Source organism: Pyrgilauda ruficollis, unplaced genomic scaffold, assembly GCF_017590135.1.
Source record: "Pyrgilauda ruficollis isolate IOZ18807 unplaced genomic scaffold, ASM1759013v1 scaffold9, whole genome shotgun sequence".
In the NCBI taxonomy this organism is placed as follows: Eukaryota; Metazoa; Chordata; class Aves; order Passeriformes; family Passeridae; genus Pyrgilauda; species Pyrgilauda ruficollis.
The window spans coordinates 1,179,391-1,198,875 of NW_024531043.1; the positions used below are offsets into that span (position 1 = coordinate 1,179,391).

Consider the following 19,485-nt stretch of genomic DNA (forward strand, 5'->3'; position numbering starts at 1 on the left):
TGGCGAGAGGTGGGTGCCGCCGCCCAGGGGCAGCCATAGCCACCCAGGGCTGTGGGGCCACGCCGGGCTGGTGGCAGGGAGCCGAGGGGCCGGCAGTGGGGCCCGCGGGGACAATGTCCCCGTTGAGGCCGCGGTCACAGATGGAGACAAATGTCGCCGTTGTTCGCGGCGCGGGCTGAATGGCTCCTCTGTGCCCCGGCAGTGGGTGGGGGCCGGTGGCTTGGGGTGGCCGCAGGCACCCAGGGCCGGCCCCGGGGAGCCGGGCAGTGCCCGGCCGCAGCCCCGCGTCCCCCCGCCAGCCGCTCCCACTCCTGTCCCGTTCCCCCTTCCCAGGCCGGCGACCCAGGGCCGCGATCCCGGTGATGCCATAAACGCCGCGGTACAGTGGGGAGGCTTTGGAAAAGCCGACATTTGCGGGGAGCTGCCCGGGAAGAGCTTATTCCATGTCGGAGCAGCATCGGCACCCCCGCCCCGTGCCGCCCGCTCCCCCGGCACCCCGGTCAGCACAGGAGAGCAGAGGCACGGCCCAGCGCCAGCGCTGCGGGAGAGGAAAAGGTGATGGATACTGGGGATGCGGGGGTGCTTGGAGGGTGGCACGATGGGAAGGGGGCAGCAGGATGTTTGTTGGGTTGCAGTTGGGAGGCAGTGGGATGCTGGGGGGGTGTTGGGATGCTGGGGGGGCAGTGGGATGCTCAGGAAACAGCTCTGTGGGGCAGGATGATGGGAGGAATTGTGTGTCCCATGGGGCACAGAGGGGACAGGGGGGTAGGAAGCAGCATGCTGTGTGGGATGTGGCCTGTGGAAAACAGTGTCCATGGATTTGTGGGATCAGGAGCAAGCAGGTGCATGCACCTTGTGTATGGCAGGAGCTTGGCCCTAAAACAATTGATGCTGTAGGAAAAACCCAAAAATAGACTTCGGGGTGTCCCCAGGGAGATGGGGAGCTGCTGGTACACGGAGATGGGGCTGCAGAGCTGGTGGCCTGGCCTGGCCCGGGGGTACCTCTTGAGGGAATGGTGGGTGCAGCCGTGTTCTCTCACTGGGCATCTCAGCCGGCTGGCGCCACGGGCACACCCCACCCGTGGGAGCCCCAGGAGAACACCCAGTGCACCACTTTCTCCTAACGAGCTATTAATAATTAAGCTGCTCACTGAAGGCAAAGTCAATAGAATATTTGGCTGGGAAGTGTTTGCCAGAACCACCCCTGGGAGGCAGGCAGGGTGGAGCGAGGCATCCCCTTGGCATCCCAGAGTTCTGGAATTCGGTGCTGTGTGGTCCTGGGGGCCTGGTGGGGTCCCATAGGGATCTATCAGGATCCATTGGGACCCATCTGGACTCACTGGGATCCATTGGGACTCATCAGAGAGGTTTATGGTGCCATTTCACTCACTCCTGTGGAGTTGGTGCCAGCTTTGCTCCCTCTTGGCAGCACCCACAAAAGTGGGTGTCTCCGCAGCCCTCTCAAAGGGCCAGTGGCTTTTCCAGGTGGTGCCAGGTGGTGACTGTGATGGAATCACAGCCACCGTGTAAAGCTGAACTCCAGCTGCTCCTGGAGCCGTCTGGCATTCCCACCCACACGGTGGTTTTGGGATACAGTCAGGGCCACTTGCTCCCCCCGTGGTGACACTGTGCACCCCCACTCGCACATGGAAACCACTCGGGAAGAGGCTGGATGCACCAGCCCTGCCTGATCCAGCGGTCCCGGCTCCAGGGGAAGTGGGGGGCACTTGGATGAGCTTTTCGGGTGCCGCAGGTGCCCCTCTCGCAGCTCCCCCTCTGTCCGCGGCGCTGTGCCCAGCACCCGGCCGCAGCCCGGGGCTCCGGTTGCATTTCCATTCATTATTCATTGAGCTGGAAATCTCGGCAGCGCGAGGCGATCCGACCCGGGGGGGCCGGAGCGGGGGAGCGGCGGCAGCAGCGGCACCCCGGGATCGCCGGGCGGCGGTAACCGCGGTGCTGGGGGGGAGCCGGGGGGCTCTGCCCGGGGGATGGGGGTGGGATGTGCCGGGCTGTGATCCACGGCTCATGGCAGCGGGATTTCATCCCGCCGGGACACCCGCGGGAGCTCTGAGGCGGGGGGGTATTTTTGGGGGTGTTACTCAGTGGGAGCGCAGCCAGCCTTGGCGGAGGGGTTCCGGAGGATGTGGAGCCGCGGGAGCGGGGGCAGGCAGGTGATGCTGATCCCGCCGCTAAATGGCGGTGCGGGGCCGGGGGGGCTCAGCCCCCAGCGCGGGGGGCTCCCGGGCGCGGAGCTCTGCTGTGGAGGGCTGCGGTCACGGATGCCGTGTCCCCGTGTCCCCGTGTCCCCGTGTCCCCGTGTCCTGCCGCAGGGGACGGCCCTGCTGCAATGCGGTGTCACAGTGAGGGTGACCGCCGCGTCCCGGGCGGAGGGAGGGAGGGGACAGGGATGGGGACCACGGGGGGAGTGCTGGGGAGGGGGCAGCGGGCACAGGGGCTCTGTGAGCGTGTTTGTGTGTGTGTGTCTGTGTGTGCACGTGTGTGTGTGCAAACACAGCTGGTGCGTGTGCACATTTTGTGTGTGCACCTGTGTGTGTGTGAACACGCATTGAGGGGTGTGTGTCATGGTGCACACACGAACACACCAGGGGATGGCAGTGTCTGTGTGTGCCGCTGTGTGTGCATGTGTTTTGTGTGTTTGGGGGCCTGCACCCCTCTGTCCCCAATTCCGTGTCCCTGGCCTCCACCCTGGGCCAGCCCGAGCTGCCACGGCCAGAGGGGCCCCCTGAGCCCCCCAGTGCTGCTGGCAGGGCCAGAGAGGCCGCACTGGGAGGGTATTGCAGCACCCAAACCATCCCGAGCTGCTGCAGCTCCTGCTCCGGCCTGCAGATTTTCCTGGGAAAATGGATCCCAGCACCCTCAGGGAGCTCCTGCCGGTGCTGGTGGTGTCCCACTGGAGAATGGCCACTCTGTCCCTCAGTTGTCCACTCTGCCCCTGGGCTCTGTCCCTGGCTCCCCTTTCCCCCAAGCCCAGCCCTGCAGCCTCTCCCGCCCTGGGAGTCACTCAGTTTTCCCAGGGCGGGCAAAGGTTGGCTGGGCGGGCAGAGCCACTGGGCCTGGGCCACAGATCTGCCGTGGATCACGCCGGGCACCAGTGGGATGCTTGCCAGGGAATTGCCATGCCTGTGACATGTCCACGTGCTTTGTTGGAGCCACACACACCCCAGTCCCCGTGTCCCTGGCACCAACATCTCTCCTCTCTGGCTGCAGGTGACCAGGATGCTGTGGCATGGGAAGCCCTGGAGGTCCATGTGCAAGGGGCTGGTACTGGGGACCCTCCTGACCAGCTTCATGTTGCTGCTCTACTCCTACGCCGTCCCTCCGCTGCAAGTCAGCGTCACTGAGTGAGTCTGGGGTCCCTGCATGTCCCCCCTGCAGTTCGGCCTCCCTGTTCCACACCAGGAACCCCCAGCTGGAGGTGGGGGACATGGAGATGGCCCTGGGGCTTTCCAGACCCTGGTGGCTTCACACCAAGGTGTCCCCTTCCTGCTGGAGGCTGCACCCTATCCCACAATGGCCCCCAACTCCTGGCAGGGCTGGGGACACTGTGGGGCACTCAGTGCTCCTGGGTGGAAAGAGGAGAGGAGAAGGAGAGGGAGAGGGAGAGGGAGAGGGAGAGGGAGAGGAGAGGACTCAAGTCTTGAGTCCTTTCACTGCAGGAGCTCCACAGCACTCAGCTCCCGGTCATGCCACCTGTCATCAAATTAATCTCCAAGCTTGTAAACAAAGTCCGCGTGCCTCACAAACCTGGTGCTGTTGGGTGGGGATTATCAAGGATCAGTTTGGCGAGTTCATTACAGGTGTCCAAAGTCACTCGACTGTGGGCTCTGCTCGCTGCCTCAGGCAGCTCAGATAACGTTCCTTGTCCTCACGTGTTCCTCCAGGGCCCATGAACTCATCTGTGGTGCCAGGCTCTGGAATTATTTCCCACTTTGCTGGATCTTTCTTGGATCCCACAAAGTGCTGAGAGGTCCCAGACCTCCACAGATCCCTTGAGGGGTTTGTGACTCCTGTAAAGGTTGAGAGATCCCAGACCTCCTCCATGGAGGAGTTCATGACTCCGTGAGGAGTTCATGACTCCTGTAAGGGGTTGAGAGGTCCCTGGCTTCCTCCATGGATCCTACAAAGGGTTGAGAGCTCCAAAGCCTCCTCCATAGATCCTACAAAGGGTTAAGGGTTCTCATACCCCATAAAAATGTTATCAGCTCCTCTCCCTGGAGTTGTGGCCATGGAGAGCTCCCCTTAATGCACTTTTTGGCATCACCTCCACCAGGACCACCATGGCCATGCCAATGGAGACCCCCTGCTCTATTTCCATTTCCAGAACCCATTCCCAGGTCCAGCACCTGTCCCCAGGTCCAACACCCATTCCCAGGTTCAGCATATATTCCCAAGGTCCAGCACCTATTCCCAGGTCCAGAACCCCTCCCCAGATCCATCTCCACCAGCACAGACTATTCCTAAGCCTTCAAAATGCCAGTGCCACTCACCATGGTGCTTCACCTCTTCTCTCACCCAGGATCCCTGTCCCCTTCTCCTGCTCCTCCCACCTGTCCCCTGCCCAGGCTCCATCCCCATCCAACGGCACGGGCAGTGCCTCGGGGTGGAGCTGCCGACCCAAGCTCAATGTCATGTTCATGAAGACCCACAAGACCGCCAGCAGCACCATTCTCAACATCCTCTTCCGCTTTGGGGAGAAGCATCGCCTGAAATTCGCCTTCCCCAATGGCCGCAACGACTTCTACTACCCGTCCTTCTTCGAGCGCAGCCAGGTGCAGCACTACCGGCCCGGGGTGTGCTTCAACATCATCTGCAACCACATGCGCTTCCACTACGAGGAGGTGCGCAAGCTCCTGCCGCCCGACACCACCTTCGTGACGGTGCTGCGGGACCCCGCATACCTCTTCGAGTCCTCCTTCCACTACTTTGGGCCCGTCATCCCCCTCACCTGGAAGATCACGGGGGAGGATAAGCTGGACGAGTTCCTCCGGGATCCCCAGCACTACTATGACCCCAATGGGTTCAACGCTCACTACCTCCAAAACCTCCTGTTCTTCGACTTTGGCTACGACAGCAGCATGGATGCCAACAGCCCGCTGGTGGAGGAGCACATCCAGGAGATCGACCGCCGCTTCCACCTCGTCATGTTGCTCGAGTACTTTGATGAGTCGCTGGTGCTGCTCAAGGACCTGCTGTGTTGGCAGCTGGAGGACGTCCTCTACTTCAAGCTCAACGCCCGCAAGGGCTCCACTGTGTCCCGGTTGACCCCTGAGCTGTACGAGCAGGCGACCGCCTGGAACCTCATCGACGCCAAGCTCTACCGCTACTTCAATGCCACCTTTTGGCGCAAGGTGGAGGCCTACGGGAGGGAGAGGATGGCCAGGGATGTGGCCGAGCTGCAGAGGGAGAACAAGAAGATGACCAGCATCTGCATCGACGGGGGACATGCTGTGGATGCCAGCGCCATCCAGGAGTCCTCCATGCAGCCCTGGCAGCCCCTGGGGGAGAAGACCATCCTGGGGTACAACTTGAAGAAGAAGATCAGCAAGAAGCACCAGAAGCTGTGCCGCAAGATGCTGACGCCCGAAATCCAGTACCTGACTGACCTGGGGGCCAACCTCTGGATCACCAAGCTATGGAGCTACGTGCGGGACTTCCTCAAGTGGTAGGGGCTGGCAGGTGCCCCGCTTCCCTGGGGAAGAACCAGGTGCTTTCGTTTTTGTTACTCATGGTTCTCTTGGTTTGGAACTGGCTGGAGGCTCTGGAGGCCAGGAACTTTTGGGGGGACCCTCCGTCACCTTCCTGCAGAACCCCAGCTTGGGCAGGAGAGCGGAGACTCTGTCTCTGTCAGCAGGGTCAAGGACTGGGGCTCCAGGGGTGGTGTTTTCCTGCAGGATCCACTTCTTCCTTCCCCAAAAAGGAAAAGCTGGAGGAGGGATTTATGAAGGATGTGGCCTCGTCACAGCAGGAGCAGGACATCCATCACCAGGTTGCTGGGTGCAGGCAGGGATGTGTTGGGACAGCAGTGGTAGAGGGTCTCCCTTGCCCGGGGTGGGCAGAGATGCCCACAGGGAGCCCAACCCTCCAGGAGCTCCTCAAATCACCCCACCAAGCCCTGGTTTTGGAGTGTGGGACTGTCAGAACCTGCTGCACTGCCTCAGCCCTTGTTTGTGATGAGTGCAGCATGTTCTCAGCCCACCATCAGCTAGGCTGTGACCTAGAGGCACCTGGAGCCATTTGGAGATTGGAAAACCCATCCCAAAAGCCCCAGACTTTATCAACAGGTCCTGTGGCAAAGGGCACACCCTCACTGCCCCCCATCATCCCAGTTAGAGGAGCCCGTGGCCCTGGTCCCCACAGGGGACATCCCAAAAGGCCAACAGGGTCTGGTGACAGCTGGTGTGGGGAGGAGATGGGAGCAGATGCAGTGGGACTGTCCCCGTGATGCCATGCGGGGCACGGTGGGGATGCTGAGGGCAGGGGCCGTCCCCAGTCCCCACCCTGCCTTGGGGACAAACCTCATGCGTCCCAGCTGGGCTGGATGACACCGGTGACGCCATGTCCCACTGAGAGTAGCCCTGGCTGGGCACAGAGGTGGCACCTGTGGCTGAGCCACCCCCCCCAGCAAAGGGACCCCCTTGTCCTCCCACCTGTGTTGAGCTCCTTCTGTAAAGACCAGAAATAAAAGAACAATTTACTTTTGTAATATAATTGTATATTTGGTAGTTTTGGATATAAGGATGGTCCAGCTGGTCTCCAGCCATCTCCTCCTTCTCCAGGATGGGATGAATGAGGTGAGAATGTTCTTACAGCCACAGCAGGATGCTCAGCCAGTCCCTGCTCCTTCTGGGAGCTCCCCAGGGTCCTGGCACCACTGTCCCCATCAGTCCTGGGGGTGGGGAGCCCCGTATCCCCCAGGCAGTGCTGAGGAATGAGACCCTCAGTGCGAGTGGGGTGCCTGGGTCTGTCCCCAGTGTCCCTGCTGCGTGCTGGGGGACATCCCCATTGTGTGCAGGTGCCCCCAGGAAGGTTTGCTGGCTTCACAGAGATGACAGAGCCATGGGACCAGTCATCACTGGTGACACAAGCCACTCGTGCCACCATCTTCCAGCTCTGCTGCTGGTGGGGAGCACCCCCTTTCAGGGTGGCCACGGGACTTGCATTGGGTCTTCTCCAAGCTCCCTCTGCAGCTAGGCCACCAGGTCAGCCCACTCAGAGGAGCCTGTGGTGGGGTGTTGGGGCTGTGATGGGGGCACCTGAGACAGGCAGGACCCAGGGACATGAGCACTTCACCAGGTCTCTGACCTGGCTGTGACCAAGCTGCTGCTCCCAGGTGGTGTTCCTCTCCAGCAGAGCTGGAAGCAGAGCTGTGATGGGACAAGGAGGGGTGCTGGGGACTGGGACTCTCTGGTGTGACCAGGATCAGCCATGGGATCCTGACAATGGTGGGGTCAAAATTGGGGTGGGCTTAAGAACCTTGAGGTGGGACCAGGGCTGAGTGATGGGACCGGGCCATGTGGTGAACTGGGATCAGGTAAACTGGTTGGATCAGGACCAGGTGCAGGAGTAAAAGGACATGGTGGGAGCAGCACCATGCACAGGACCAGGACTGACTGGTGGGGATGGGACCTTGTGGTGGGATCTGCACCTTCCTGTGGACCAGGACCACAACAATGGCATGGGAGGCCCAGCATCACACCTGGGAACAGGACTGGTTGGTGCGTATGGGACCAGGACTAACAGGTGGGTGTGGGATCATGCTCAGGACCACCTGCAGGACCAGTCTGAGTGGTGGCACTGGGGCTGTGGCATGGAATGGGGACTGGAAGATGGGCACAGGCTCTCGTGGTGGGACTGGGAAGGTGTGAGGGGTGGGACCAGCCCCAGGTGTGGGGCTGCCAATGGCTGCAGAGACCAAGAAAGCCCCCAACCCCATCAGTGCCACCTGGGACCCATTGGTACCCAGCCCCAAGTCCTTAAAGACCCCCAGCTGGTGCAGTGGGGATGCTGCTCACCAGGGATGGAGCTGTGCTTGGTGGTGCTGGTGTGTGGGGCTGTGCTGGAGGTGGCAGGTGAGGGCAGCTGGGATCCCCCTTCATTCCTCCCACTGGTTGTCCTGGGGGAGGTGGGTGGTGCGTGCCCAGTGCTGGTTCCTGATGGTCACCTGGGGGCTGGCCTGGGGTAGAGGAGCCTTGCTAAAATGATCCCAAGCTCTGGGGGTTGGGGTAAGGGGCTGCCTGGAGCTCCCCTGAGGTCCCAGCAGGGCTGGTGGGTCCTGGCTGGGGTGAGGGGGATCAGAGGCACTGGTGGGGTCTGTGGCTGCTGACAGTGGTGTCCCACCGCATGAGCAGCTCCTGGTCTGTCCCCAGCCTGGGCAGGGTGACGGTGCTGGGAATGCTCCTGGTGTATTCCTGTAGTGCAGGTGGGCTCCTGCTGGGGTGGGACTGGGGACAGAGGAGCCCTGATGTGCTCCTGGGTGCTCTCCCTGCCTTTGTGCTACTGCCACCTGTCCCCCACAAGTCCTGGGGACACCTGAAGACCTGGATGTCCCTGCTGTGTCCGGGACATGCTACTGCTGGCTCAGCCCTCCCCTTGCAGGGACCACCATGGCTCCAGTTGCCTCAGAGCCCCCTGGTCACATGGTGACAGCTCCAGTGATGTCCTCAGGCATGGGGACAGGGAGGGTTCCTGCTCACCCCTGCTCTGAGGAGCCCATCATGAACTTCACCCTGAGGCTCCTGGATGGTGAGTGCTCTGGGGGTGCTGCAGGAACGCGCTGGGGGTGAGACCATGGGATGGGCCCAGCCGAGACCCTTGGGCTCAGCCAGCAGCAGTCAGTGCCTTCTCCTGGCTGGTGCCAGGACTTGGACCACCAGGAAAGGTGGCCTTCCCTGCAGGAACTCCCCCCTGTCCTTGTGGAGGGTGTAGGGCTTTGAGGTGTTCGCAGTCCTGTGCCTGATACCACAACGGGGTTTGGGGGTCAGCTCTGCCCCGATGGGTGACATGGTCCCTCTCAGCTCCATGGGGGGATCCAGGAAGCTCTGTAGAGCAGGGAAAGCAGGCCTGGGCGACAGCCAGGATTGGGGGTGGGCTCTGAAAGGGGGAAGCTGTAGGGGTGGTGGTCTGGGATGGGTCTGGTGCCCTCATCTCTGGTGGGATAGGTTAGGGGGTGTCACACTGAACTCACACTTCTCAGAGGACTCCAGTGCCGCTCCAGAGAAGCTGCCAGTGCTCAGCCCTGGCTCTATGATCCACCTGGAAGCCAGTGTCCACTTCAGTCCCAGCATCTCCATGAAGATCCACATGGATCAGTGCTACTGGACCGTCTCGGAGCAGCCAGAACAGTCCAGGAGGATCTTCATGGTGGTGAACAGCCGTGGGTCAGTGCTGGTGGGGCAGGAAGTAGGGGCTCCTTCTCCAGCCACCCTGGGGTCCTGCAGGACCTCCTGATGGAAAGGGATGTCCAGAGCCTGGAGACAGCCCTGGAATGTCCTGTGTCACTCTCCTGCCACAGGTGCCTGCACGGGGAGAAGGTGGGGAATGTGTCTGTCCAGCACCAGAGAGGGGGGTCTGTCCTCCAGCTCTCCATCCTGGCCCCCACACTGGAGGGTGAGCCTGAGGAAGAGCAGGTGAGGTGGGGATGAAGCCCTTGGTGGTGGGATGAAGGTCCCAGGGAGGGGATGATCTGGGTGTCCCAAAACATGGCTGTCCTGAGACACAGTGCTCCTGCTAGGGTGGCCTCAGCTCCACGAGGTGTGGAAGGAGAGCAGGGTCCCTGAGGAAGGATGTGGTGTCTCAGCAGGTCTATGTGCACTGCCTGTTGATGGCATGGGGACAAGGACGTGCCACCAGGTCCTGCTTCTACAGCTTCTTCAGCCAGGTATGCTGGGTGTTTGGGGACACGAGCACCTCATGGGTGTGCTGGGGGCAGAACCCACCTCTAGGAAGACCAAGTCACCCCACTGTGGTCTGGATGTTGCCTCTTATTCGATGGCAGCTGGTGGCATCGCCACAGGTCCCAGCTCCCCCATGCTGTAGAGGTGTTGTGGAGGTGCTTGGAGACATCTCCTCTGGGGTGGCACCATGTGGGTCTTGTGGTGGAGTCTGGGGACCCCTAGAGCCACCCTCCCCAGTTCTGTCCTCTCCTCTCCCAGCTGGCACAATGCAGAGGACCCTGTCCAGAGTACCCCATACCACTGCTGTGACACCGGTTGTCCCGCTGCTGATACTCTCCATGGAGATAGGCCAGGTACCAGGGGTGGGATAGGGTGGCCCCAGGTTGTTTTGGGGTCTTGGGAGGGCTCCTGGACCTGGGCTGGACTGCACTGGACATATCCTCCCACAGCATTCCCAGGAGAGGGGACACTCCACCGGCAGACAGTCGGACCAGTGCTGGTGCAGAAGGGGAAGCTGCCGTGGTATGAAGGTGAGGGACACCCCAACCCGCCCCCATGTCCCCAAAACCCCCACTCCTTGTGCTGAATCCCCCTCTGACCCCCAGGTGTGTTTTTGCCATTCCCGGCACCGTGCCGGACGGGGAGGAGGTTCCTGCTGGCCCTGGTGGGCAGTGCTGTGCTGGTGGTCACCGTGCTGGGGGGGCTGCTGGGGCTGGCCCTGACCACCTGGCGCCTGGGCAGAGCCTGGTGGGGACAGCGGCCACCGAGGCAGAGGTGTCCCTTCCAGGCTGAGCTGCAGAGCGTGGTGGGGGCCCTGGTCCTCAGGGAGACAGAGAAACAGGGCCAGATGGGACCAGAGCCTCCTTCTCACCAATAAATGTGGTTTTGCTTTCTCTAAAGCTTCTCCTGGTTGGTAGCGTGTGGATGCCACCAAGGGATGGAGGTGTGCCCCTACGCTGGCAAGCCACATCTCCAAGGTTCCTCCGGGTTCCTGTGGCTTCCAGGTGGTGTGGCACTGTCCCAGCCTGCGGTGCTGGAGATGGTGCCTCCTGGCTGGGTGGATTTTGTGTCCTTAGAAACCATGGACATGGTGGCAGTTCCTTAGGGACAGCCCCCAGGATGTCCCATGAGGCTGTGGAGATGGACAGGATCCAGGGTGGGGACAGCAGGGCTGCTCTGGGCAGGCAGAGACCCCCTCTCCCAAGTGGAGACCCCTGAGGGATTGGGACTCACCCAGACCCATGAGTCCACCAGGAGAGGACATGGCCTGGCTCTGGTGGCACCTCAGCATCACCCATCGGGGGTCATGTTTGAAATGGTTTATTAGGACCAGTGTGGGGCAGGGTGGCCACTCTGGGAGTCACCAGAGTGAGGGGTCACAGTAGGTGGGTCACAGCAGCATGCCTCAGTTTCCCCAGAGTGCAGAGGGTGGTGCTCAGTGGGACGTCGGGGGCTCTCCTGGTGTCCTGTAAAGCTTGCGGAGGCTGGAATCCATCAGGAAATCCACAGTCCTGCGGCAGGAGAGGGCGTCAGCGGGGCCCCGGGGGGCTCTGGGGCAGTGGATGTGATGTGGGATAGGTGGGGCTGTCCTTAATATCCCCTGAGACACCAGCGCCACCAAAACCAGGTTTAGCACAGCCTCACTGTGCTAATCCCGGCTCAGCTCCGGATAATCCCTGTCCTGGCAGGGACATGTCCTTAAAAGCAAAGCTCCTTTGGAGTGGAGACATCCTGTCACCACCCTCTGCTCCCAGCTCCAAGCCCATACTGGGACCAGTCTCCAAGGAGACAAATGTGCTCCATCGCTCTGGGCTGTGGGGATGGGGTGGTGGCAGCTGCCTGTCCCCCACCCCAGGGGTGTCCCCGTTACCTGTCGATGGGGGTGATGATGAGAGGGATGGCAGCCAGCCCCAGCGCAGTGGTGGTCCAGCGGCGCACGGGCAGGGGCCAGCGGGTCAGGGCCCCCAGTAGGGCCAGCGAGGCGGCGCAGAGCCGGTTGATGGTGAAGCCGGGGATGGCCACTGAGGCCAGGCTCTGCCACACAAAGGTGTCCACCACAGCCACCCCCACACGTGTGGGGTCCTGTGAATGGGCCTGGGGGGGACACAGGGGTCAGTGGAAGGGCAGGGATGGAGAGGCTGCGGGGTGAGGGGGGTGGCACTCACGGCGGCGGCTTTCCGACCCTTGTCGATGGCGTCGGCGGTCACGTAGGCGGTGGCCACGCCATAGCTGGCCCACACCACCGGCACTGGCACCAGCGGGCGGAAGGACTCGCCCACCTCGTTGGCGTAACCTGAGGGGATGGTAGGGTCAGGGACCGACTGTCCCCGTGTCACCCCTGCAGGGTGTCCCAGTGTCACCCCTGCAGGGTGTCCCAGTGTCACTGGATGGATGTCACACAGGGGGTGTTTGGAGTGTCTGTGTCTTCTTGGACCCACTGCCACCAGCGCAGCTGGGCTGGCAGTGACCGCTGCCAGGGCTGCTGTCTGTGACTGCCCAGTGCTAGTGACAGTGCCCACCTCTGGGCTCTGTGTCTGTGCCCAGTGCTAGTGACAGTGCCCACCTCTGGGCTCTGTGTCTGTGCCCAGTGCCTGGCAGGAGCCAGTAACTGGTCCTGGTGCCCAGTGTCCGTGCACAGCACTGGTGGATGATGCCACTAGCCAGTGCTGGTGACAGTGACAGGTACCTGGTGCTGCCGTGCAGTGCTGTCACCCTGTGTGCTGTGCCATGCCAGTGCATGGTGCCAGGGCCTGCTGTGTGGTGCTGATATCTGGTACCAGAACCTGTATCAGTGCCTGGTGCAGTGTGCAGTACTTGGTGCTGGGTGTCAGTGCCCGGTACCATGGACCCAGCGCACTCTGTGGTACCAGTGCTGGGTGTCAGTGCCCGGTACCATGGACCCAGCGCACTCTGTGGTACCAGTGCTGGGTGTCAGTGCCCGGTACCAGGTGTGGTGCCCAGTACCCAGGCCAGTGCAGTGTGTGGTGCCCGGTACCTGACGCAGTGTCTGGTGCCACTTTCCTAAAGCAGGGCCGGGTGTCAGTGCCTGGTTAATGGTGTCGTGCCTGATGTTGGTACCCGGTGCCAGTGTCTGGTGAGTCAATGCCCAGTCCCCGGTGTTGGTACCCTGTGACAGGGGCCGGTGCCCGGTAGCACTGCCCCGTTTGCGCAGCCGATACCCAATGTCAATGCCCAGGTCCCCGTCTCAGTGCCCGATGCTGGTACCCGGTTTCCCGTGTCAGTACCCGGTACCCGGTGTCAGTGCCCGGTTCCCGGCGCTCCCATAGCTCCCGGCGCCGGTACCCTGTGTCAGTGCTCTGCACTCAATGTCAGTGCCCGCTTCCCGGTGTCAGCGCTCAATGTCAGTGCCCGCTGCCGGTACCCGCTTCCCGGTGTCAGTGCTCGGTGTCAGCGCCCGGTTCCCGGTGCCAGCGCTCAGTGCGGTGCCCGGTGCCCGGCTCCCGGTGCTCACCCAGGTATCGGACCCACGTGTCCCGGTACAGGTCGGGCTCCTCCGGCCCCATGGCGCGCGCCACCGCTCCCGCCGCATGCCCCGCCCCCGGCGCTACGCCACTAAACCACGCCCACTCGAACCTGATTTGCATGACCCCGCCCCTCGGGGACGCGGGATGGCGGCCGGGGCGTGGCCTGGCCACGCACGTGACCCCGCGGCCTTGCGTCAGCGGCGGTCACGGGGGCGGGGTTGGGTCTGGGGGGGCAGTTGTGGGGCTGGGGGGCAGTTACGGGGCTGGGGGGCAGCTAGGGGTCCGGAGGGGCAGTTGGGCTGGGGGGCAGTTGTGGGGCTGGGGAGAAATTGTGGGACTGGGGGCAGTTATGTGGCTGGGGGCAGCTGGGGCTGTTGTGGTACTAGGGTCGGTTCTGGGGCTGGGTGGGTAATTGTGGGTCTGGGGGGAGCAGTTGTGAGTCTGAGGGGCAGTTGCGGGGCTGGGGGCAGTTCGGGGGCTGGGGGCAGCTGGGCTGGCTGCAGGGTTGAGGCGGGCAGCAGGGACAGCCACGAACCGGAGCAGACCCCACTCAGTCCATCCCTTTACTCCCCAGCCCAGGCAGCAGCAGCGGTGGGTGCGGCACCCACGTAAGGCACAGAGTTCGGGGGGCTGCGGGCGCTCGGCCCCGTCCGGCCCCGCCTCAGTCCGGCAGCCCCGGGGCTCAGCCCCGGCTCCATCTTCCCGCGGGGCCGTCCTGGGGGCGCGGTGCAGCCCGGGGGGCTCAGGGGCTGTGGTTGGGGGACTCTCCCTGGATCTGCTGGGCCGAGGCGGTGTCGGGCAGCAGCACCTCCACGCTGTAGCTCACCTTCTTGGAGTGGAGGAAGCTGTAGGTGTTGTCGAAGCGCAGGACATCTGCGGGGGGACAGGGGGGTCAGGGACACGGTGGGTCAGGGACACGGGGGTCCCGCAGCCCCCGGGGAGGGCTCGGCACTCACAAATGCCGGGCGTGGAGCAGGTGAGGGAGCCGTCCTCGGGCACCATGTGTGCGTTGTAGCGCTGGTTGGGGAGCACCTCGGTCATGTCGCCCGCCCGCTGCCGCTCCCCGACCTTGGTCTTGAGGTACACCCCGAAGCCGATGTCAGCGCCCTCGGAGCGGAACTGCCACCTGCAGGGCACAGGGGCGGTGCTGCGGCGGGCTGGGGACACGGCGGCTGTCACCCGCTCCCCGCGGCCCGCAGCCGCCCTCACCTGAGGACGCAGCCAGGGAAGAGGATCTCGTACTCGACCTGGTGGGACGAGCCCCGGTTGACCACGACCGAGTGCTCGTACTTCTGTGCCAGCTGGTCCCGCACGTAGTAATGGTGGGGCACATCCCCCCCGTAGTTTATCTGGAAGGGATGGAGGATGTGGGGGTGGAGGAACTGCCCAGCACCCCTAAAGAACCCCACGGGGTCTCCTCCTACCTTGCTGGAGCACTTGGGGTCCCCGTCAGGGTCCACCAGCGTCCCCCCGTACTCCACCGGGATCTGCGCGGGGTCGATGTACTTCTGCAGGACCTCCTTCCAGTTGGCTGGGGGGGAGGACAGCGGGTTTGGGGGGGCTGCAAGGTGGAGTATCCCCCCTGGGCAGGGTGACAGCAGAGTGGGGACATGTCACCCCCTTTTAGGACACCCTGGGGAGGGTCAGGACTCACATCCCAGCACCACGACCTTCTTGCGCGTGTCCTCGCTCAGGAAGTGCTTGACCAGGTTGTAGGCCACGGGGAAGAGCTTGGGGGCTGGGGGCAGAGGGGGGTGTTAGGGGGGCATCAGCACCTGGATAAGGGGAGCAGGACCCCAGGGCCAAACTCACCCTTTACAATAAAGAGGCGCTTGAGGGACTCAGGGTAATTCTCCTCGAACATGGACAGGATCTGCAGATGGGGGAGCTCAGGTCACCCAAGCCATGCACCCAGCAGGACCCACCCAGAACACTGGGGAGTGCAGGGCACTGCAGGGACCTGCTCCTGCATCATCCCAGGGACCAGCCCAGACCCCTGCGGTCCAGTGGGAAGGGGGGTGGGCAGGAGCCCTCACCTCCCCATATGTGTCCACAGCTGGCTTCCAGAGGTGCTTCAGGCCCAGGCCCTCACAGTCGTACACCATCATCACCATCTCAATCTTCTTGCCCAGCTGGGACGGGAGGATGGGGGGGATAAGGAAGGACCCATGGGGAGGTCCAGGGATGGGGTGGCCCCAACAGGCTGGTCATGCCAGCCAGAGCCTCCTCCTAAGTGATGGTGTGGGGAGAAGGGGCACCATGGAAGCTGGGACAGGGACACGGGCTGAGGGACAGTGGGAACATAGACTGGTGGGGATGGGCAGGATGTGGAGTTGTGGGGTGAGAGGATAAACCAGAGATGGACATACGGGGTTGGCAGGCACATGGTCCATGGTGGGGTGGACAGGACATGGACTTGTGGGGCTGAGGGAGATGAACTGGACGTGGACCTGTAGGGCTGGTGAGTGAGGACATTGGCTGGGAGAGATGGACCAGAGATGGACATATGGGGCTGGGGAGGACATTGGGTGGTGGGGATGGACAGGACATGGGCTGGCAGGGACACAGGCTGAGGGGGACGGACAGTACATGGGCCTATAAGATATATAGGGCTGTCAAAGACATTATCTGGTAGGGATGGACCAGAGATAGACATAGGGGGCTGGGGAGGACTTTAAGTTATGGGAATGGACATGGACTTACGGGGCTGACAGGGACACGGACAGAGGGAAATGGACAGGACAGGGACTTATAGGGCTGGGGAAGATGATGACTGGTAGGGGCAGACCAGATATGGACACATGGAGCTGGCAGGGACATGGTCCCACAGGCTGGTTGTGGCCAGCAGAGTGTGGGCAGGTTCCCACCTTTTCACTCTGCTGGTCACACGCTTGCCGGAGCAGTTCACAGTCCCGGAACTTGTTCTTGATCAGGTCCTGCTTGGAGGCGGAGAAGAGCAGCCCCTTGGCGTCCAGCGGCCCGATGATCTCGTACCGCACCGGGTTGCCCTCCCGGTCATAGCCGCACAGCCCGCCGGACATGTACTTCCGAATCACCTGTGGGAGCACGGGGCTTCAGGGCACCTCACACACACCCCAGGGGACTCAGGGGGACAGTCCCCTCCAGGGCCACCCCGGGAGGCCAGGGACACTCACCTCAGGTGGCTCCCAGGAGATGATGTTGTCGGCATCCATGTGCTTGCGGACCTCGACGTGCTGCAGCAGGAGCAGAGTGAGCCAGGGTGAGATTTGGGCCAGGGTGAACCCCGTGGGTGGGTCCCCCTTGCTGGGGCTGGTGGCCCAGGGCATGGGGTCCCACACCAGGTATGTCCCAGCACAGCAGGGTGCCCCCAAAAGCTGGGTGCCGCTCTCACCTTGCGGAGCATCGCTTCTGCCTTGGGCAGGTCGAAGGAGCGTGCTGCAAGAGAGCAGAGAGCTCAGCCCCCTGCCAGCCCCAGGGGGGCTCCCCCCGCCAGCGCTGTCCCCACTTTGGGTTACCTCGGAGCCATTTCAGGAGGAAGTAGTCGTCCTGGGAGGGTAGGGAGGGCAGCACGTCCTGCAGCTTCTCCCGGAACTGCGGAGACAAGAGGGACAGTTGGTGAAGGGGTCCCTGATCCTCCCAAAATCCTCAAGCCTGGAGGTTTGTCCCTTCCTTGTGCCCCCAAAACCACTCCAGCCAGGACTGGGACATTGCCAGGGGAGAAGGGTCACCCTGTGCCCCCTCCCTGCCCCATGTGCAGCCAGGATCAGTGGTCACCTGGCAGGGGACTGTCCCCAGGCCGGCTGCCATACTGTGTGTCCCCCAGCACAAGCTGTCCCCAAGCCCTTGCATAAGGTGTGAGTGTGGGCTGTCACCACCCCACTCCTCCTGGGGTGTCCCACAGGGACTGGGTGAAGCAGTCCCCTCCACGGGTGTCCTTTGGGATGGATGGAGGCTGCCACTGTGTGTACCCCTGCTCCACTGACCCCCAGTGGGCCACAGCCCTCCTGGCACAGGCAGGAGGGTGCCAGGGTGCAGGACTGGGGCTTGGGAAAGCTGGGGCCCCTCAGAGAGGGTCCTGCAGGCACCAGGCAGACCAGGCCCCGCCATTGGCATCCCTGGGATGACACCAGTCACCAGCAGATCACCACATGTCCCCATTTCAGTGACACTCCAGTGGGTCACAGCCCTGTGACACAAGCAGGACAGCGTTGGGGTGCAGGACTAGGGGATTTGGGGGGGACCAAGCAGACCAGTCCCCACCAGTGGCATCCTTTGGGATGGAGCTGGTCACCGTGTCCCCCGCTGTTTGTGTCCCCCAGGGGGGTCACAGCCTCCCAACACAGGCAGGAGGGTGTTGGGGTGCAGCATTGGGAGGTTTGGGGGACCCAGGGTCCCCTCTCCATGTGGTCTCACTCACCCCAACTAGGCTACGGCTCAAATCTCCGTACCAGCCGAGGCCCTTCCCTTAATGAGCCTGATTAGCTTATCTCCCGCTGAATTTAGGGGTAATTAAACCCGGGATTAGCTCCTTCACCCTGGGACAAAGCCGGTGGTGGTGGACGAACGGGTTCGGCCACTTGCCTCCCTCACCCGCCCAGGGCACGGCTGGCACCGGGCACGGTTTGGGCTCCGTGCCCCACGCCTGCCCCTGCCCCCCGTGCTGGCACCGGCGGGGTCATCGCCCGCCCGTGGAATTTGGCTGGGTCTGAAAGGCAGCGATAAGATAAAGGCACGGGGGTGCCCTCGCGGTGCACTGAACCCCGATAACGGCTGGCACCCAAACACGAGCGGCTGGCAGAGGTGGCCGTGGTGGGTGACAATCACCGGTTCTGGGTGTCCCCGGGCCTGCAATCCCGGCGGTGAGGGCAGGAAGTTTTCCGGTCCCATGGGAAGGGTGGAAGAAGAAAAGGGGGCTCGGCGGAGCCCGGGCTGGTGGGACAGCCGGGATGGTCCTTCCCTGGTGGGCAGCACCACGGGGGCACAGCCCGTGGGACTGGGGTCCAGGGTGGGATGGAGGTGGCAGAAGACCACCGTCCCAAGGGCCCTGCAGTGAGGCAGGAGGTTGCCGCGTCCCGGGGAGGATGGGAGAGGGATGGGGGCCCACCGGCGAGATGGTCCAGCCAGCGGGACCCCCAGGACGGTCCGGCCGTGGTGGACAGCGCCACAGTGGGGCTCGGCCCGTGTGTTTGGGGTCCGGGATGAGGGATGGAGGCAGCGGGAGCCTCCCGGGGCCGGATTTGGGGGGCGGGGTGGAGTCTGAAGGCGATGGGACGTCCCTGGGGCCAAGAATCGGGGTGAAGCCGGTAGGTTTGGGGTGCGGAGCCTTCCGGAGGCCGGAGCGGGGGTGATGCCGTGGGTTTGGAGTGGGGGATGTGGGGCTGGAGGAGGCGGTGGGAGCCCCCCGGGGCCGGGGGCGAGGGTGATGCCGGTGGGTTTGGGGAGCTGTGGGTGGCTGCGGAGCCCCCGGGGCCGGAAGCAGAAGTGCTGCCGGTGGGTTTGGGGTGCGGGGTGGGGGTGATGCCGGTCCCGCGGCGGACGCGGGCGTACATCGGGGAGGACAGCCCGGCCCTGGCCCCGGTCCCGGTCCCCCCGCATCTCCCCGGTCGCTCCGTCCCTGCTCACCTGGGCCAGCACCTCCGCCTGCTGCGGGCTCAGGTCCCCGACGCGGCCGCTCATGGTGCGCTGCGGGCGGCTCTGCCCGGCCCGGCGGCCGGGGAGGCTCCGAGCGCCTCCCCGGGACCGCCCCCGGCCCGCCCGGCCCGGCCCCCCGCCCGCCCCCGCGGCCTTGGACCCTGCCCGACCCCTGCCCGCCCGGTCAGCGCCCGCGGCCGCCCCGGGGTCGGGGATGGGCGAGCGGGGGGTGATGGGGGATATGGGGGCACAGACGGGCTTGGGGACTGTAGGGGGGTGTGGGGGCTGTAAGTGATGTGGGGCATATGGGAAACTTGGGGAGTTATGGGGGGCATGGAGGGGTATGGGGACATGGGGAGCAGGTGGGAAATGGAGGGCTGCAGGGGTATGGGGGCTATAGGGTATGAGGGCATGAGGAGGGACAGGGCGGCTTGGGGACTGTAGGGGACTGTGGGGGCTACAAGTGTTATGGG

At 63.4% G+C, this 19,485-nt stretch overlaps 3 protein-coding genes across 6 annotated transcripts; 1 reads left to right on the forward strand and 2 right to left on the reverse strand.

Moving 5' to 3' along the window:
- The first annotated feature begins 375 nt into the window (after positions 1-375).
- GAL3ST1 (galactose-3-O-sulfotransferase 1) lies at positions 376-6,724 on the forward strand. The gene is made up of 3 exons (XM_041488996.1): positions 376-555; positions 3,229-3,362; positions 4,538-6,724. Exons 2-3 carry the CDS (start codon positions 3,238-3,240, stop codon positions 5,685-5,687), a joined length of 1,275 nt encoding a protein of 424 aa, XP_041344930.1. The 5' UTR covers positions 376-555; positions 3,229-3,237; the 3' UTR covers positions 5,688-6,724.
- A 4,494-nt stretch (positions 6,725-11,218) lies between these two features.
- Positions 11,219-13,512, reverse strand: MTFP1 (mitochondrial fission process 1). Its single transcript, XM_041489010.1, has 4 exons — positions 13,387-13,512; positions 12,080-12,207; positions 11,785-12,008; positions 11,219-11,425 (listed from the first exon to the last, which is right to left on the reverse strand). Exons 1-4 carry the CDS (start codon positions 13,436-13,438, stop codon positions 11,350-11,352), a joined length of 480 nt encoding a protein of 159 aa, XP_041344944.1. The 5' UTR covers positions 13,439-13,512; the 3' UTR covers positions 11,219-11,349.
- A 279-nt stretch (positions 13,513-13,791) lies between these two features.
- On the reverse strand, positions 13,792-19,067 carry SEC14L2 (SEC14 like lipid binding 2). Of its 4 annotated transcripts, XM_041488985.1 has the most exons (12): positions 19,004-19,067; positions 16,897-16,972; positions 16,773-16,816; positions 16,555-16,614; positions 16,267-16,455; positions 15,436-15,531; positions 15,212-15,272; positions 15,054-15,137; positions 14,824-14,930; positions 14,609-14,748; positions 14,356-14,525; positions 13,792-14,272 (listed from the first exon to the last, which is right to left on the reverse strand). In XM_041488985.1, exons 1-12 carry the CDS (start codon positions 19,055-19,057, stop codon positions 14,142-14,144), a joined length of 1,212 nt encoding a protein of 403 aa, XP_041344919.1. In that variant the 5' UTR covers positions 19,058-19,067; the 3' UTR covers positions 13,792-14,141. The 4 variants fall into 4 exon arrangements, with proteins under 4 accessions (XP_041344919.1, XP_041344918.1, XP_041344917.1 ...); XM_041488984.1 differs by having other exon boundaries at positions 13,792-14,525; XM_041488983.1 differs by having other exon boundaries at positions 14,609-14,930.
- Positions 19,068-19,485: the final 418 nt, after the last annotated feature.

Excerpts from the sequence above, each read along its gene's own strand:
- GAL3ST1 (XM_041488996.1), top strand. The coding sequence starts at position 3,238 with ATGCTGTGGCATGGGAAGCCCTGGAGGTCCATGTGCAAGGGGCTGGTA. Across the intron at positions 3,363-4,537 it reads CTGCAAGTCAGCGTCACTGA|GATCCCTGTCCCCTTCTCCT; the intron begins GTGAGTCTGGGG and ends TCTCTCACCCAG.
- MTFP1 (XM_041489010.1), bottom strand. The coding sequence starts at position 13,438 with ATGGGGCCGGAGGAGCCCGACCTGTACCGGGACACGTGGGTCCGATAC. Across the intron at positions 12,208-13,386 it reads CACGTGGGTCCGATACCTGG|GTTACGCCAACGAGGTGGGC; the intron begins GTGAGCACCGGG and ends CCATCCCCTCAG. Across the intron at positions 11,426-11,784 it reads ATCATCACCCCCATCGACAG|GACTGTGGATTTCCTGATGG; the intron begins GTAACGGGGACA and ends CTCCTGCCGCAG.
- SEC14L2 (XM_041488982.1), bottom strand. The coding sequence starts at position 19,057 with ATGAGCGGCCGCGTCGGGGACCTGAGCCCGCAGCAGGCGGAGGTGCTG. Across the intron at positions 16,973-19,003 it reads AGGCGGAGGTGCTGGCCCAG|TTCCGGGAGAAGCTGCAGGA; the intron begins GTGAGCAGGGAC and ends TTGTCTCCGCAG. Across the intron at positions 14,526-14,608 it reads TTCCCTGGCTGCGTCCTCAG|GTGGCAGTTCCGCTCCGAGG; the intron begins GTGAGGGCGGCT and ends TGTGCCCTGCAG.